General features: G+C 50.1%; 1 protein-coding gene across 2 annotated transcripts in view; it reads right to left on the bottom strand.

Annotated features, from left to right (window-relative positions):
• Positions 1-16,102, bottom strand: part of PPP2R2D (protein phosphatase 2 regulatory subunit Bdelta) — a 63,077-nt gene that overhangs the window by 3,012 nt on the left and 43,963 nt on the right. The window contains exons 3-9 of one of the 2 annotated variants that reach the window (XM_021703756.1): positions 15,989-16,086; positions 12,008-12,173; positions 11,473-11,585; positions 8,336-8,513; positions 5,166-5,330; positions 2,839-3,008; positions 2,675-2,766 (exon numbers count right to left, since the gene is read on the bottom strand). In XM_021703756.1, the coding sequence (XP_021559431.1) occupies positions 2,675-2,766; positions 2,839-3,008; positions 5,166-5,330; positions 8,336-8,495 (587 nt within the window). In that variant the 5' untranslated portion in view covers positions 8,496-8,513; positions 11,473-11,585; positions 12,008-12,173; positions 15,989-16,086. The remainder of the gene's footprint in view (positions 1-2,674; positions 2,767-2,838; positions 3,009-5,165; positions 5,331-8,335; positions 8,514-11,472; positions 11,586-12,007; positions 12,174-15,988; positions 16,087-16,102) is intronic. The other variant, XM_021703757.1, reaches the window with a different exon arrangement.

Here is a 16,102-nt window from a genome sequence, read left to right as displayed (position 1 = left end):
CCGCTGCCAGTCTCCAAAGGGCCACGGTCAAGGCCACTGGCCCCCACCCCTCAGCTGACATCCCCGTGGTTGTGAAAGCTCTGAGAGGGCATCCCGGTTGGTCTGACCTGCTGACTCCTACTGAGGATGAGCATTTTTATCCATTTTCTTCCCATTTATGAGCTATCACTTTCCTAGAGACTAAGAATTCTTTGCATATTCTGGATACTTCTCTCTTTGCCAGTTATATCTGCTCTTACAGGTTTCATTTTTATTGTTGTATTCCAATATAAAAAAGTTTACCATGTAAATGTAGGTGAAGTTACTACTGTTTTCTCCACCGTCTGGATCTGGAGCTTAAGAAGTCCATAGTGTCCCGCATGCGGGCGGTGCTCTCCCACGGCTCTGGCCCAGTCTTTACAACACTCAGAGCTTATTTACTCTGGCTGAGGGAGAGCTATAACCTGTCCCCCCAACACAGACAACCAATTTAGACAAATCAGTATCGTTCAGAGTCAACATTCCTCAGCTTTGCTCGCAGGGCCGGGGCCAGCGACGGCTGCCTGCCTCCCTGAGGTCTCACACCTGCTTTCTGAGTCTGCGTCCTTTCCCAGAACGGCACCCTCTAGATCTGTTTCGTGAGCTCCCATCAGGGTGAACTGCTCTCCATCTGAAAGCACCTTTATTGCACACATGTTCTGAGTGATCCTTGTCTCAACACACACCCCAGGCTGATAGCAGCTTTGTCCCAGCATGCTGAAACGAGCACAAGGCGCTGCGTCACGCCACCTTCTGTGTGTCTGCTATGCTGAGCAGGCCACACTCAGCCTGACCGTCCGTTCTCCAAAGTAGTGTGTCAGTTTTTCCATGGCTGCTTTTAAGATCTTCTCTTTGCTTCTGGTGCCCCGTGATTTCATTCTGACACAGATGTCGATTTCTGTGCTTCCTGAATCCGTGTGCTCAGTCTTCCGTCAGCTACAGAAAGTTTGAGTCTCTGACAAACCTCCCAGGTCGTTTTTAGGGGTCTTGTTTATGGTTCCTTCCATTAATCCGAAAATATTTTCAGCATTCGTATCTTATACTCTGCAACTTACGGTTCCAGTATCTGAATCCTCAGAGGTTAAGTTTTGTTGCTGTTTCTGACTTGTTCACAGTAGCTTTCCTATGGGTACGTGGTTGGTACTTTTTACCTGTACGCTTATGTTTAACGGATTTTAATCTGGGGAAATCCTGAGTCCTGGGTGTAACGGGAGAGGCACACGGCCAGATTTTCAGTGGGTTTGCCGACAGTGTGACTGCCGAGTGCTCTCTCGCTGGGCTGAGCGTCAGGGCCCTGCAGTGTCCAAGCGCGGGCGTGCGTACACCTCTCTGCAGAAGCTCAGGGTGCGCTGGTTGTGACCCCAGACCCACTGCTCATGTGGCACTGCCTAGGCCCCTGGTGTTGCTGCTGGGGGGCCTGGGAAACGGATGACCGCATAAAGCACACACTGCTTCGCAGGGCCGGGAGTCCGGTGCTGCCTCTGCTCCAGGAGGCTCCCGTCTGCCGCAGCGTCCACGACGCGCAAGAGGTGGCAGTAGGTGTGTCAAGAGGGTAAAAGCCTGGATCCGAAGCAGTCTGCTCCTCTTGATGCCCAGAGCCCTGACTGCTCCGTAGTGCTTGACTCCTCGTTAGCTTTTCTAGATCATGGAGCCAGTCCAGACACAAACTCCACATCCTGGGAGGGAGGGCAGGCTGACAGTTCCACATCTCAGGGGATTTTTATGCTTCCCCTACCCCCTAAGGTGTCAGACACATTTCCCTTGGGACTCCCATCTGGACGCCGATGGATGATGCCTTTTCCATAATCCTGGAGTGTCTCACTGCGCGTGGACCCAAGGCTGTAAGTGCACCAGCCCTCTGCTGTGAAACCCAGCCAGCCGGGTCCTGGGACCAGATGCTCCCAGGCCAGCCCAGTGACCCAGGTTCCCTGGCCTTCTGCTTCCCGCCCCCTCTTCACCCTGGCCATTGTGCATTCTCCCTCGTTTATGTGTGTGCTCAATGACCCACGTGCGCAGGCCCTCTGCCACTCACGTCCCACAGGGAGGCCCTACCTGACTCACCTTTCTATTAGGGACGATGGGGGGACAGTCTCTTTCCAGCAACAGAAATGCACTGTATTGTCTGAGATCGAAGACATGGCCCTCAGCAATACTGCCGTTATTACCCTCCTCAGAGAGTGTGCACAAAATAAACTACCAAGACACCGGAGATGCCACTTCCTAGAGGCCACCAGGACTTCACGTCAGCCACCCCACCTGCTGTTCGAGCACAACCACCAGCGAACTTGGAGGGCGTTTTCCCCTCTTGTTCCCTCCAGAGGAAATGGCAAACTGGAACACGGCCATTTCACATGCTTAGTGGTAAATCATTACCCCACGTCCTTCCTTCTCACTCATCTTGGAAATAATACAAAAAATACATATATTTTGAAAATATTTTAAAAGCATTTTAAAAACCACCAAAAAGAACCTTAGTGCCATGTGTACTGTCTGAATACAGATGGGACCTAAGCGAGGGAACAGCTGCTCAGACGCCCTGTCGTCTCCACCTTGAACCTGTCGCTCGGCAGGCAGGCGGCCTGGAGAGCGCAACCCAGCAGCCCCCCGAGGCAGCCCCCCTGCATCCAGGGCCGGTCCACCATGACACACGCCCTACCTGTCCGAACCGCTCCAGCAGCACTCGAACTTGTCGAAGATGCAGTCGTTTTCATACAGAGAACAAAGCTTGCTTCGCAGGTACTCGTGGACCTTAACGAAAGCACAGGAAGGTTAGAAAGCGCTGTGCGCAGGTGTGGCGCCAGGCCTGCGCAGCGGCCTCACCTGGTGGGTCTCCACGGGCCGGCTCTCCATGTTGAGGTCCCACACCTTCACCGACAGGTAGTCTCGGGTCATCATGTACCGACCACTGTGACTGAATTTTACGTCGGAGATGGAGGAGATTATTTCTGAGAAGAAGGACCTACTGCTGGGATCTTCAGGTTCCTCAAAAACTGAAAAAAACAAAGTTTTCAGCTTCTGTTTAACGTGGGGACGCCTGGGTGGCGGAGTTGGGTTAAGTGATTTCAGCTCAGGTCCTGATCTCAGAGTTGTGGGATCGAGCCCTGTGTCAGGCTCTGCGCTCAGCGCAGAGTCTGCTTGGGATTCTTTCTCCATCTTCTTCTGCGCCTCGCCCCATTCACTCTCTCTCTCAAAAAAAAAAACCAAAAAACCACAAAAACAAAACAAAGCAAAAAACCTTCACAAAACAACAAACCGAGAGAACAAACCACGTTCAAGTCCCTAGGCCCTCCCTGGGGGCTGCAGACCGCACACCACTCACGCTTCTGATCTTTCTGATCTCAGTATGTTTTCTGGCCTTCAACTTCTGAGCTTGAGAGACTTAGATGAAACGTCCCAGTGCCAGTTACTGCCAAGGGACAGCATCAGAAACACAGGCCCCCCAATCTCACTCAGACTCTGGAGCACTACATCCGTGCCTGAGGCCCCGGGCTGCGGCCTGGAAAAAGCCCCTCAGGACACTCCCATGTGCCTTTTGGTCAAGAACCCCCGTGCTGACCACAGGCTGCTACCACACAAACACCTGCGAGTCTGAGCAGCCCAGGCCCTGGCGAGCCACGTGCAGACCTGTCCCGTCCACATCATGGGATGATGAAGCGGCGTCACCTGGGAACACCGGGTCCAGACTGTAACCTCCAGAATGGTCCCATATACCGAAGCCCGTCAGGAAAAGGGGTCTGTCTCTGCTGTTCAGGAGTCAAGCTCCACATAACAAAACCGAATTACTACTTTTAGAAAGATTCCAGATGCTTCTTTAGCAGACCTTCCTTTCTCCTACAGGTTTTGCTTTCTAAGAAGCTCAATAGCCCTCCACCTGCGCCGCAGTAGGGACCTCAGAGGCTCCACCAGACGCCTGATCGCACCATCATGCCCTCAGCTCGGGAAACTTCGAGTGAGTACTTCCTCATTTTAAACTGCTTTAGTTTTTCTTTTAATGTAGAAACCCATGTTTCTTGGTTCTGCATTTGAAGTTAATTTTAAGCAAGCCAGTGGCAATACCAAGCATTTACTCAAACTATTTTCCTGACAAAAACTACTTTTGGTATCTAAAATGGTTTACTCAAGAACATTATCTTGAGGGGCCCCCAACTGTCTCAGTTGGTGGAGCGTGCCACTCTTGATCTTGGGGTTTTGAGTTCAAGCCCCACGTTGGGTGTAGATGACTATGAACAACAACAGCAACAACAAAAGAATATTCTCTTGAAAGACACAGGCCAACATTACACGAGGCTCACTCTTCCTTGCGGGAGTCCTATAGGAGGAATTCTCTAAAACACAGTTAGCTGCAGAAAAATGAGAGCAAGGCAAAAGGTTACTGAGAACTGGTGAGCGCAGCACATCTAATGCCGGGCGCCGCTGGCATTGCTACATGTCCTACGGGAAACACTGCGGACACAACGATCCATGAATGGATCTCACCAGACAAGAGAAGTGTCACAGGAAGTGAAAATCCAAGGTACTTCCTCGGACAGGCTGGTTTGACCTGTCAACGGACTGTGAGGACCCATGAGCAGAGTTCCCAGTACACAGTCCAGTCCCCACCACGGGACCTAATGCACGACACACACACTTCCGGTTTCCTATAAGGTCAGGCCTATTCTTTATGGCTAAACATAAAAACAAAACTTTCCTCACCTAGATGAAACCAAGGCTCAGAGGATTAAAGCGCTAGAGCTTGGCCTGAGGGAACTGGCCCAAGTCCAGCACAGCTCACTGCGCACAGAGCCCATCCCAACAGCCGAGAACCGTCACGGGTGAGATGCGTTCTGGCAGCCTCAGCCGAGGTCCTAATGCACAGAGGTAGAGGCAACAGATGGTTCTCGGCTGGACCCAGCTAGGGAGTCCTCTGATGAAGCCCTGGGATTCTGGGCAGGAGGAACCCTACAGGCTGCCCCACCATGGGACGCCTCACGGCCCACGCGGTGCCAGCAATGGGCCACCAAAGAGCCACCCGGGGACTTAGGGTCAAAAGCCAGTCCTATGCTTGCATGGGTATAAGGAGACCAGAAGAAACGCTAAGTCTCTGGAGATGGTCTCAAGCCTGGAAACCAGGATTAACAGGAGACATCCCGGCCCTTCCAGGCACTTACACTTGGAGTGTCTGTCACACAGGGCTGAAGAGCGCATGTCACACAGTCGGACGGTCCCTTTGCTGCTGCTGTACACAAACACGTTGCACTGGTGCGGGTGGAACTCGGCCGCGGTGATCACCTCCGTCAGCTCCTCCATGTTCACAGGCTTGATGTCCACGATGTCTGGAGGCGCACAGTTAAGGCAGAGCGCTTGGCGGGCTTTAGTCCACATTCAAGCCAACGTCAGGTGTGCAACACCCCGCAGCGAGGGGTGCGAGCAGACACGCACAGCAGGTGCTCCTGGTAGGAGAAGCCGCGTCCCCGCACTGCTCAACACCACCGCCGCGCGCCTCACCAGGCCCGGGCCCACGCACACGCACGCACCGCCTGCGTCCTGCCGCGACCACGAACATTCCACGGGAGGACATCCCCAGCAAGATCAGACAAGCTCAACGATGTAAACAAGAAAAGGAAGCAAGCGGCCACTTGTGCAAAAATCCCATACCTATATCCATAAATTACACACACAAGAGAATTGCCAGATTCCAAAAGATTCTGCTTTTTCAAGAATCTTTTCTTGATCTGCCATCAAGAGCTCATTCTAAGCAGTTAGAACAGTGTTAACATTACAGCTTGCCAGGCAGAGAAACCACGCAACTGAAGAAAACAAGAGAAGAGTGGAATTTGGCTTTGGGTCGGGATGGAACAAGAGGGTCCAGATGAACAGTTCCACTGAAACAAGTAAGAAACCTAACACCACAGCTCATCACTGGACACGAGACAGCAAGGCCGTGGCCCTCGAGGGGCTGGAGGCTCCTGGACAGACCGAGCAGCGCCCCCAGTCACACACACGGCATGGTCTGCAAAGTTAACCAGGAAGCAAGAAGCCCAAGGTGCATGGAGGGGATGGCTGTCCGTGTGCAGACAGGCGCAGCTGAGCGAGGACAAGGGGCTGCGGCTCTGGGAGAAGCACGACCTGCTGCCAAAGCGCTTGTCAGGGTACCAAAGGTACTTCTAAGGTAATCGTATTAATAAATACAAGCACGTATATGAAAGCGTTCTGTGTTTCATAACCTAGGTAACAAGGAAGGGCATCTAAAACATGATTGTGAGACAAAATTTTGTAAAGGCAACGAGAAGTATGACTGCATACACAAATTATTTATGAATTGCAGTTCTCACAATCATGAAGAAAAAAGATGAGATTCCAACAGGAGAAAAATCACAAAGAACAGTAAAAAAAAAAATTCACACTAACGGACAGTAAATTAACAGAAGATACTTAAACTCATCTATAATCAGATAAATTAAAAATGGCCTTATTTTGGTTTTACTGATGTGAAAAGTTATTTTAAAGAGGGTCCAGGGTTCTGCTAAAACAAATACTCCGAGGCAGTGGGAGCCCCCACGTCTCAAAGCCTGCATGGAGGCTGGTGTCCTGCGGACCGAGGCTCACAGATGCGCACGAGGGGCAGCAGCGGAGCGGCTCGGGGCACTGCGTCCACGGCTCCGAGTGCGTACAACCCATCCTGCAGCTGCAAGTGGGAAAGATGGTTCTAATGCGTCAAGAAACGACGAGGCTAGGGGCAGGGGCTTTCTGACGTGCCCCAGGCCCTGTGCTACCAGCTCTGCACCACGGGCTCTCGGGTTCCACAGAACTGCAGGCGGCACCCCAGGAGTGCGGGTTTACGGAGGAAGAGAAAGGCCTGGGCTGACATAGGGCCGTCATGTAATTAAGGTCTTTGAGCAGAACTCGGGCCCCCGACACCCCCGAGTGCTTGGAACTTCATTACCACCATGTAGAGGATGAGCCCCGTTGTTCTTTTTTTTTTTTTAAAGATTTTATTTATTTTTTAGAGAGCGAGTGAGAAAGAAACAGCATGAGAGGGGAGAGGGTCAGAGGGAGAAGCAGGCTCCCCGCTGAGCCGGGAGCCCGATGTGGGACTCGATCCCAGGACCCTGGGATCATGACCTGAGCCAAAGGCAGACGCTTAACCATCTGAGCCACCCAGGCGCCCGAGCCCCGTTGTTCTTAAAACACAAACTTCCTAATACAGACATAAAAACTGCCTACAACGGTTATCTGTGGAGGGTGGGATTTGGTGGGGGGCGGGGGGGAACCTCCTCTGAATTATCTGCATTTTGTTCAAAATGATCACATACTAATAGAAGAAAGAAGGATTTAAGATGTAAGAGTTTAAGGAGAATAAAGAGAAAGCAGGGAGCACGGGCATGAGCCTGGAAGACAGGAAGCTGTGCCAAGCTGCACAAGGAGGAGGGAGACCCAGCAGGCAGCCGTCAGCACGCGGTCCGCGCCTCGTGTCCCGGCGGCGCCGCACGGATGGCAGAATCGTCGTACGCTCTTTCCATAAACTAAGTCATCACATTAAGTACATAACCACAGCAGTACAAGGACATCAGACAATAAAAATCCAGTGTGAAATGCTAGAGTTTAAAACACCACATACACTTCATTTCATGGATTTTCTTGAGTACAAGGGAGCGTGCACACATGCCAAGCCCCGTCTCGGCGGCAGCCCAAGCGACCCGAGGACATCTGTGCCACTCTGGTCGGCCCGACATCGCCCCCAAACGTGGGAAATCCTGACTGATGCCCCTCGAAGTGCACATAAGACAGGGCTCTCATTTCTGGAGAAATCAACAACTTTTAACATGAGCGAAGAACCAGTCGCATGTAGATTTTCACCATAACGGTAACCATACTGCTGTAGCCTTCTTGAGAGAGATGAAGGTTTGAATATTCCTTAACAGCTTGTCTTCTATAAGGGAACTCACATGATCAGTCACTCCTCGGGCTGTGTAACTAACCACCACTCTAACCAAAGTCAATGTCTTCTATTCTAGTATCTACTAGCCAGTCTGTGTTGGGGGCAAGGGACCAGACAACACTGAACCTCCAGATACACACTATTTAAAATCGTCTCTCACGAACCTGGGAGGGCAATGGACTTGAGGTCATTCTCATTTTGTAGGGAACTCTCCCCAAAGGTAGAAAGCAGTTTCCATTCTTAGGGACATGTTAAATCAGAGAACTTACACCACAGGCTACCATGCAGCAAGCCATGTTTTGAGGTGCAGACTCAGATGCAGAAACACACATGCACTGAGAACTTCCCTGAAGAACAAACCTATGAATGATGCCAAGACAGCCATCTGATGAAGGATACTAAAACTTCTATCTGTGATTTCTAAATGCCATAGATTAATTCTCAGGTCATCTGCAGAAAGATATGTTTCATGATCACTATTTACTGAAATGGAATTTATATGATATGTGTGAGCATTTGCAAAAATTCGTCGTGGACTTGCTTCTACCATAAGATCCATGGGCTTCAATATTGGAACCTAAAAATGGAAGGAAATAGGAATTCAAAACAAAGATCACCAGAACATAAAATTACAACACTTATAGCAGAAAGCAAAAAACAACACATCTATATTCCCAGCGAGCTGAGAGTTCTGTACAGGCACACTACCCCAAATAAGCCGTGAGCAGAGCCGTGCGAACAGGCCGCGGACGGGGTCCTGTCCCTCCCTGCGGCAGGTCTGTTCTTGCTGAGGGGCAGGCCACATGGGCATGGAAACAGACCGCCTCCGGGGCGCAGGCGCCTCTAATGGTGGGGCTTCACTGTCTGTCCCAAAGCCACGGTGAGCTCGTGGGACGCGGTCGAGGACCACCCCTGCCCCTCCCTGCAGCTGCTGCCTTGCAGAGTGACAGTCTGAGCCTCCTTAGTGCCCTGGTGGTCTGCTGCTCAGTGCACACGCCGAGTGCCGCCAGGGAGGGGTGCAGGGGTGGGAGAGCGCACAGGAGGGCCCCCGGAGAGCTGGTGAGGTGCCCGCTCCATTTGCTGCTGGCCACGTGGGCTCGTCAGCCTGAGAGCTCATGCAGCGGTTCACTTCTCTGGCAGAGACAGCTTCTGGTGTGCATAATATGCTTCAGTGAGAGTGTTTTTTAAAAGGGACACAAAAACCCATGTCTGTGCTGGGCACTGCGGTCAGGGAATAGGACCTCTACACCACTGTGCAGACCGTGGAGTCAGCCTGGCAACAGGTGAGAGCAAGGGCCCGGCCTGAGCACATCTATATCACCACGAGAGGCAGGGGCGCCATCGTGGGTGATCGCGTCCACACGTGAGAAAGGAGAACAAGAGTCTCAACATCACTGACATCTAGTGGGAAAGAAGGCAGGAGCTTAAAAGCAAGATGAAAAATTAACAGTAGTAACTCTGTTACTTTTCTAATTAAGAGCCAAAGAGAGCACCTGGGAAGGCTAGGAGGAAAGCTCTCCTCTTGACCTCTCTGCCCAAAAGTCTGCAAGAATGAGCGTGGGGGAACACGCATAAATACTCCCTTCATTTTCAACCAGCCAGGTGCTGACCCCACGCTGGCGTTCTCTGGCGTGGAGGTGTCTGTCCTGCAGGGCGCAGGGCAGACCACCACAGCCCTCTGACGAGTCTCTAAGTGATCAAAACACAGGACAACTCTCAGGCTAGGACAGAAAGGCTCCTCCTAACTAAATCCCTGTTCTGGCACTAAAAATGTAAGAGGAAAACAATTTAAAAAGAGCAATATTTTGACTCCTACTCAGCTAAGTTTAGACAAATAGTCCTTTTTTTAGCTTTTAGAGAGACAATTAAGAAATCAAATACGGGCCTAAAGTGACAAAGGTCAACTTACAGCCTGTGACTCTGAAATCACAGTGTGTTCCTAACAGCTGTTTTTAATGAAACGACACTTCGGCCCAGTTAGACCAAGTGTATCTAGGGAACTGTATCAAAGAGCCTCTGAATAAAGGGGACACTGAGCCCACCAAGACCTGTGGGTTTTCCAGCAGGCACGTGAGCGTCTGGCGTGGCGAAGAAGGCTGAGAGCGGGGGCTGTGTGTTCGGCAGGAGGCCGTGAAAGTGGCGGGGGACAGAGACCAGGGCACCCAAAGCCTGCTCTGTTCGGCCACGCTCGGAGTTTCACATGTTGGCAGCCGGAGTGCGAGAGCTACTGTCACTCCCTGTGGTCTATGATTGCCACACGGATGTGGAAAGGCCTGGTGGCAGAGAAACCACCGGTGTTCAGATCAAAACATCCCGGTTCAAATCAGGGTTTTAGAAACTCGCCCTGAGTCAATCACATTGCTTCTCCGTGTCAACCCCCTGGCCGGGCGGTGACACTTTGGACGCAAAAGTCTACGAAGACACGGACCCACCTGCGCTTCCCTTGGCAACGCTGCTGTCCCCCGCGCTCTGGGGAGCACTGCCCCTACGCCTGGGCTGTGGCGGTCCTGTGTGCCCGCCATCCCTGCACCCCGTGTGCACCCGGCACGCAGAGCTCGGGGACCGGAACCGAGACAGACCCCGGGTGCTCTGCGCCTCATGTCACTATGGCCTCTGCAGTGGGGTGTCCTTCCCTGGAGCACCTCACTACTAACCCGCGACATGTTCATCAATGAGGTCTTCACTTGATAAACAATATTCAGCAAAGCTTTGAAACCCTGTTAAAAAACAAACCAGCCAACCAACAATTTCCACATGCATGGGGCAATGGTTTTAGGGAACACTTCAGGACAAAGGCCAGTGCTGAGTGCTGGTCTTCCTGCTCCCGTCCCGTGCATGCGGCACGTCCTGGCGGCCCACCTCCCTTCCCGTATCTCATCTCGTCTCACACACCCTCCAGGGTGTGCACCACTGGGCAATGACCTGACTCAATTTCACAGATGTTACAATGTGCACCAAATCTAGGTATCAGAACTGATGAAGATGGTCGTGTCACAGGGTGCCCAGGGATACCAAAAAGGGAATGAAGAATTAACAATTAGAAAAGGAAGTGATGATACTATGGACTGACAGGCAAAGGATTCTGAAAGCATAGAGTGTGCCTCAGCTAACTGAGGAAATGCCACGAAAGCCCCGGCAGTGCGCAGCTTATCTCGCATCCGCAGTCCACGCGGCTTCATCCCGGGCACCATTCTGAGTCCCACGGGGACCTCACCACCACCAATGTGCTACTTACAACCTTTGCAGTGAAAGGCAGTTGATACACTAAGAAAGATGTGTTGTAGGATTAGACCTGAGTCTTTAGTATCATTAGATTTTCTGAAGTTACTGTGTAACTTCCTGCTTATGTGAAATATGAAGAATCCCAATTCTAACACACAGATACACTGATGACTACAATTACAAACAGCTTCCATGAACCGAGAGGGCAGATGTCACAGCAGTCCTACTCAGCGGTCTTCTCTACACAGCTGACTAACGCACCGTCCCCGATTAACTAAAGAGACCTGGGTAGTTTGAGGAAAGGCAGCGTGTACCCGCAGTGCTGTGATTCGAAATGGGTCTCGAAGCCGTCCGTCTTCCTCTTTCAAGTTATAACCTTCTGCTCTTTTGTCCCGTTCGCTTATTTTCCATAACTTAATAGTTTTATCTGCAAATAAAAACCTTAGTGTCCATATTAAAAGAAAGACTGTATCATGCACCACTATTAGTCGAGTATTACATTAGAAAACTGTGTGGTTCTATGTTGACTGGTAAGCTCCGAGACTCTGAAGGTTACTTTCCAGTTACGGATGAACCTGGACATTCTCTCTGCACAGTAAGTAAAGTGTGCAGGCCTGTGCTGTGGCAGAACCACACAGGAGTATGTGTGCACGCTCACTTTCGTATACTTTAAGCTTTCAGCCAACCACCCGCTACCTAGCCAATAATTTACCTTCTCCCCAAAGTTTAAAGCAGAAACCACTTCTAGAATGGGTTAAAGTAAAAAGTAAAGTAAAAATGTGCTACACCCAGCAAATTAAAAATAAAATCCTAAATCAAATAACCACTTAAAAAAAAAAAAGCTCTTACCATTTGTAGAGAGTAGAAAATGAGCAGCATTCTGTTGTGGTAACCACCTAATTTTATTAATTTTTTCCTCAATTTCTAGACTTTTCAAATAGTCAAACTCTGGTTCATGACTTTGAAAGGTACTGTAAACATTATATTCTCCCCTAGAGTGAGGGCGACTTTTGTTCTGCAAGGAAACATGAGCTGGGTTATAATGAACAAAGCACAGTGCAGAGAAAAATGCAGTACTACCAATTTGAATATAAAATGACCACACACATTTTAAAAGTTAAAGAAATCCTGGGTCAAAAATTATCAAACAGAGGACACTCCGAATTAATTTACTTGGAAAAAACCAGTAACAGATGATTTCGCAGACCTTCTCTCCTGCTCCCGGGCGCGCACTCCCGGGCAGGGTCTGCGGATCAGCCTGCTGCCTGCACAGGACGAGGCTCCATCACGTACGCGCATTTTCTGGAGGGGCTGGTGGGCCCATGGAGGGGGCAGCACCGTGCAGTGTGGCACCGAGCGGTCTGCGCCGAGCCCTGGAACAGCCCACCAAGACAACACTCGCACCCCCACCCCCGGAGGAGGACGACTGAATGGTGCTTGGGCGGTGACCAGCACCAGCAGAGGACCCCTGTGATGGAATTTTTAACACACGTAAAACAATTCTATATGTTACAGTAAAAGTAGAAAAACATGCTTGGGAAGATGCATGATGTCTTCAAAATAGTAACCAACTCTGGGAAGGCAGGCAGAGTGAGAAGGTAAATTTGGGAACAAAGCTGGAAGCCTAAATCGGGAGAGCACAACGGGCGCCTCATCTACCTGCTGAGGGCTTGCTTTTCTTTTAGGAAAGAGGAAAACCTAGGTGATGGGTTCATAAATGTATTTTTATTAATCTCTGAAATCTTCTGTATCCAAAATGACATTTTCTATGAAACAGTAAAAATATCACATAACTAAAAACCAAGGACACCAAGATTTTAATTCTTGCTATATAATCAGCATCTAAAATCTTACGTTTTTATACTTTAGGCTGTGTGTCAAGGAAATTGAAAGAAACAGAAGAACATTTATGTCTAGATTTCTTCGTATTTCTGAATTAAGATCACCTATTATGAGAAAACATCCCCCCAGCTCCCTGAAACTCTCTAGCACGTGGCTTTTTATGTGCCGCACACTCCTGGAAATCATGCATTGACCCCAGGATGTAGGACATGGTTTCCACGCCTGGCTGTGTTAGGTGCATTAACTCTTTCTTCAGGCCCGCACCCCTCTCTACGAGAAAGCAGAAAACACCAGCAGATGGTCTACCTTGCTAATGAGAAAGAAATTGAAATCTTTAAAAAAGAACCATCTGTGGCATCAATGAGTGTTTCTGTGAGAACGATGAGAAAACAGAATATTAACAACTATATGTGGCACCCACCCCATGGGCCACCTGCCCTTCCCGGCCACGCTCCCCAAGAACCGCAACAGACGCTCCTCATGCTGCAGGCCCGTCTTCCTGTTGTGAACTGCACCAACCCCCACCCCCAACACGTAAAACCTCCATCCAACAGGCTGAGGCCCTGCGTCAGCCTCCGAGGATCCCCAGGCAGTGAGTGGTCTCCACGCTCTGTCCAGGGAGAGGTAAGAACAGATAAGGCGAGAGGAAGGGCCTCGAGGAAGACTTGCTTGCCCATGGCAGCTGGGTCCCAAGGAGAGAGCAGAGCCAGGGCCGCTGAGGCTGCCAGCCTGAGGCACTGGGAACAGGATGGGCAAGGACAGGGAGATGGTGGAAAGTGCATTTTGGTTTCAGACACACTGAGTGCTGATGTCAGAACTACCCAAATTGAGTAATTTGCACGATGAACTGCAGAGCGGAAGCATGTCCCTAAACTCTGCTCACCTCACACTGACAACGTTGGGCTTCCCGAAACAAAGGGCTCTGCCACTAAGAAGAAAAAAAGCACAAACGTCACACTGCTAACTATGGTTCCTGCCTCGCGTCATGTGCACACCCCAAACTTTCTGATGGCTCCGTCCCGCCCCAATCTCCTGGCCTGACACCCACACCACCTTCCACAGTCCAGCACGGCCCTGCGCTGTCCTCACACCCTTGTGCCTCCCATAGGCCTGCGCCCTGGGGCTCCGCAGAGGGGGCAGTGGCTGCTGAACTGAGAGCACTGGAAAAACCCAAGTCCACGGTGAGGGTTATATATGGCAACCACCAAAATACTTTAAAAGCAGATGGAATATGAAGGCTCTTTTTATGTTAACAAAAACATGAAGGAAAAGATGGGGTAAAAAGTTGCCCGGGGTTTATTAAGTTGCAGATGGCCGGGTTTACCAACAGTGTCAACAACCTGCTGCTGTATGAATCTGCTGCTTCACATTATTAACCATGATTTAATACATCTTAACTAAACACTTCATGCTACAGGTTCTCAAAATTGTGACGCCCAACGTATTTTGTAACGAGATGCTCAAGTTTTACTATAATCTATCTCACATTTGAAGCTAGTATTTTTTAGGTTTAAATGATGACTCACAAAAATGAGAAAAATTTCATTTTCTATAAGAATATCATTAAAATGGCAAACTTTAAGGAGCTAAAAGTAACTCTTAAATTTAAGACAGCTATGACTCAGCAATCTGCTAAATAATCCTTCTGCTAAAAGTAATAAACATAGTTCTTTTTAAGCAGCACCATGTAATAATCTACCTCTGGGACAGAATGCAAAATTATAAACTTATCAAATCATCTGTGAAGATCTAGAAAGACTAATGACAATATATTCCACAAAAGAATTCTCACCATCTCAAATCAAAAAAAATAGGATTAAAAAAGTTTTTAAACCTACGTGGACATAATCAAAATTAGAGCTGCAACAGGTATATTTGAACGATGAGATGTTGGCGTTCCCTAAATCTCTTCCCACTGACCAACGCAGTCCTTCACTTTGACTGGGGGGCCCCAGGGCCCACCCTCCACACATGCCCCCCAAGCGCCCCTCTCTGGCACGGCAGGGCTGACATTTGCTGCCACGCAGATCTACTGAAAGGGAACAAGGGCCCACTAGATGCCATAGCAAAGTTTTACCACAAAAATGTAGAGACTAGAATCTGGAGATGGGAAAGTAACTGCCCACGGACCTGCCTGGACACAGACAAGGGGCCCTGTGTGTGAAGCTGTCAGAACCGAGGCTGGGCCGCGCCGTGGTTCTTGCCCAGAATATGTGCACAACAGACCAGCAGAGCAACAGGCTGTCTCGCTTCCTTCCTCAGCACTCGTCACAAACTCTAATGAGGCTCCCCAGAAATAAGGGGGGAGCTGGCAAGGCCTGGTTCTACCTCCCATTCTCCTCTTATGCATAACTGAAAAAGACGGGTTTCTCTGCCCTTTCCCCCCAAAAGAGGGAGTGACCTACAAAACGGCTCATGAGTGCGAGTCATCTGTGGGGCCCTCCAGGCCCCGTTCTGAGGACTCCTTCCTCTCAGCACTGACAGTGGGGCCCTCAGAGGGCATGGAAGAAGCAGGCTGCTCACCTCTGACTGAGGAGGCCCCCCAGTACACACAGACTCTTCCCCAGGGGCCATTCAGAGCACACTGCAGTGCTGGACAACAGGGCTGGGGGCCAGCACCTCCAGGGCTGCTGAAGTGATTCTCACCCACAGCCACTTTAATTAATTACAGGACGAAAGCAGAGAGATGCAGCACTCCACCACCCCACATCCTTCATCTGGTCCTCACGACAGCCTGGGGGTAGGGCAAGGACTCTCCTCTCCCGAAGACAAGGACACAGGGACTCCATCGGAGCTCAGTGGTTGGACGTCAGTGGGCGGAAACACAGATCTTCTTGCTCACCCAAGATAAGCAGCTTCTATACGGTTAGTGTGACGTAACCGAATCTAAGTGAAGTCAGCGGCTGAGAAAGTGCCTGTGTTTCCCTCCTTCCAAGTGACATGAGAAAAGCTGGCTTTCATTTGGCTTGTGCACTGTGAATCACTGACCTCTTGTTCCCGCTGAAAAATAACAACTCTGCCGCCCTTGTCTCCCGTTGCAAGAAGATCTCCAGAGTAATTAAATTCAACAGTTGAGATGATGTCAGCTGTCAATAAAATACA

Source organism: Neomonachus schauinslandi, chromosome 6 (assembly GCF_002201575.2).
Source record: "Neomonachus schauinslandi chromosome 6, ASM220157v2, whole genome shotgun sequence".
In the NCBI taxonomy this organism is placed as follows: domain Eukaryota; kingdom Metazoa; phylum Chordata; class Mammalia; order Carnivora; family Phocidae; genus Neomonachus; species Neomonachus schauinslandi.
The sequence above is the reverse complement of the archived record's forward strand: the minus strand, read 5'-3'. Positions and strand labels throughout refer to the sequence as shown.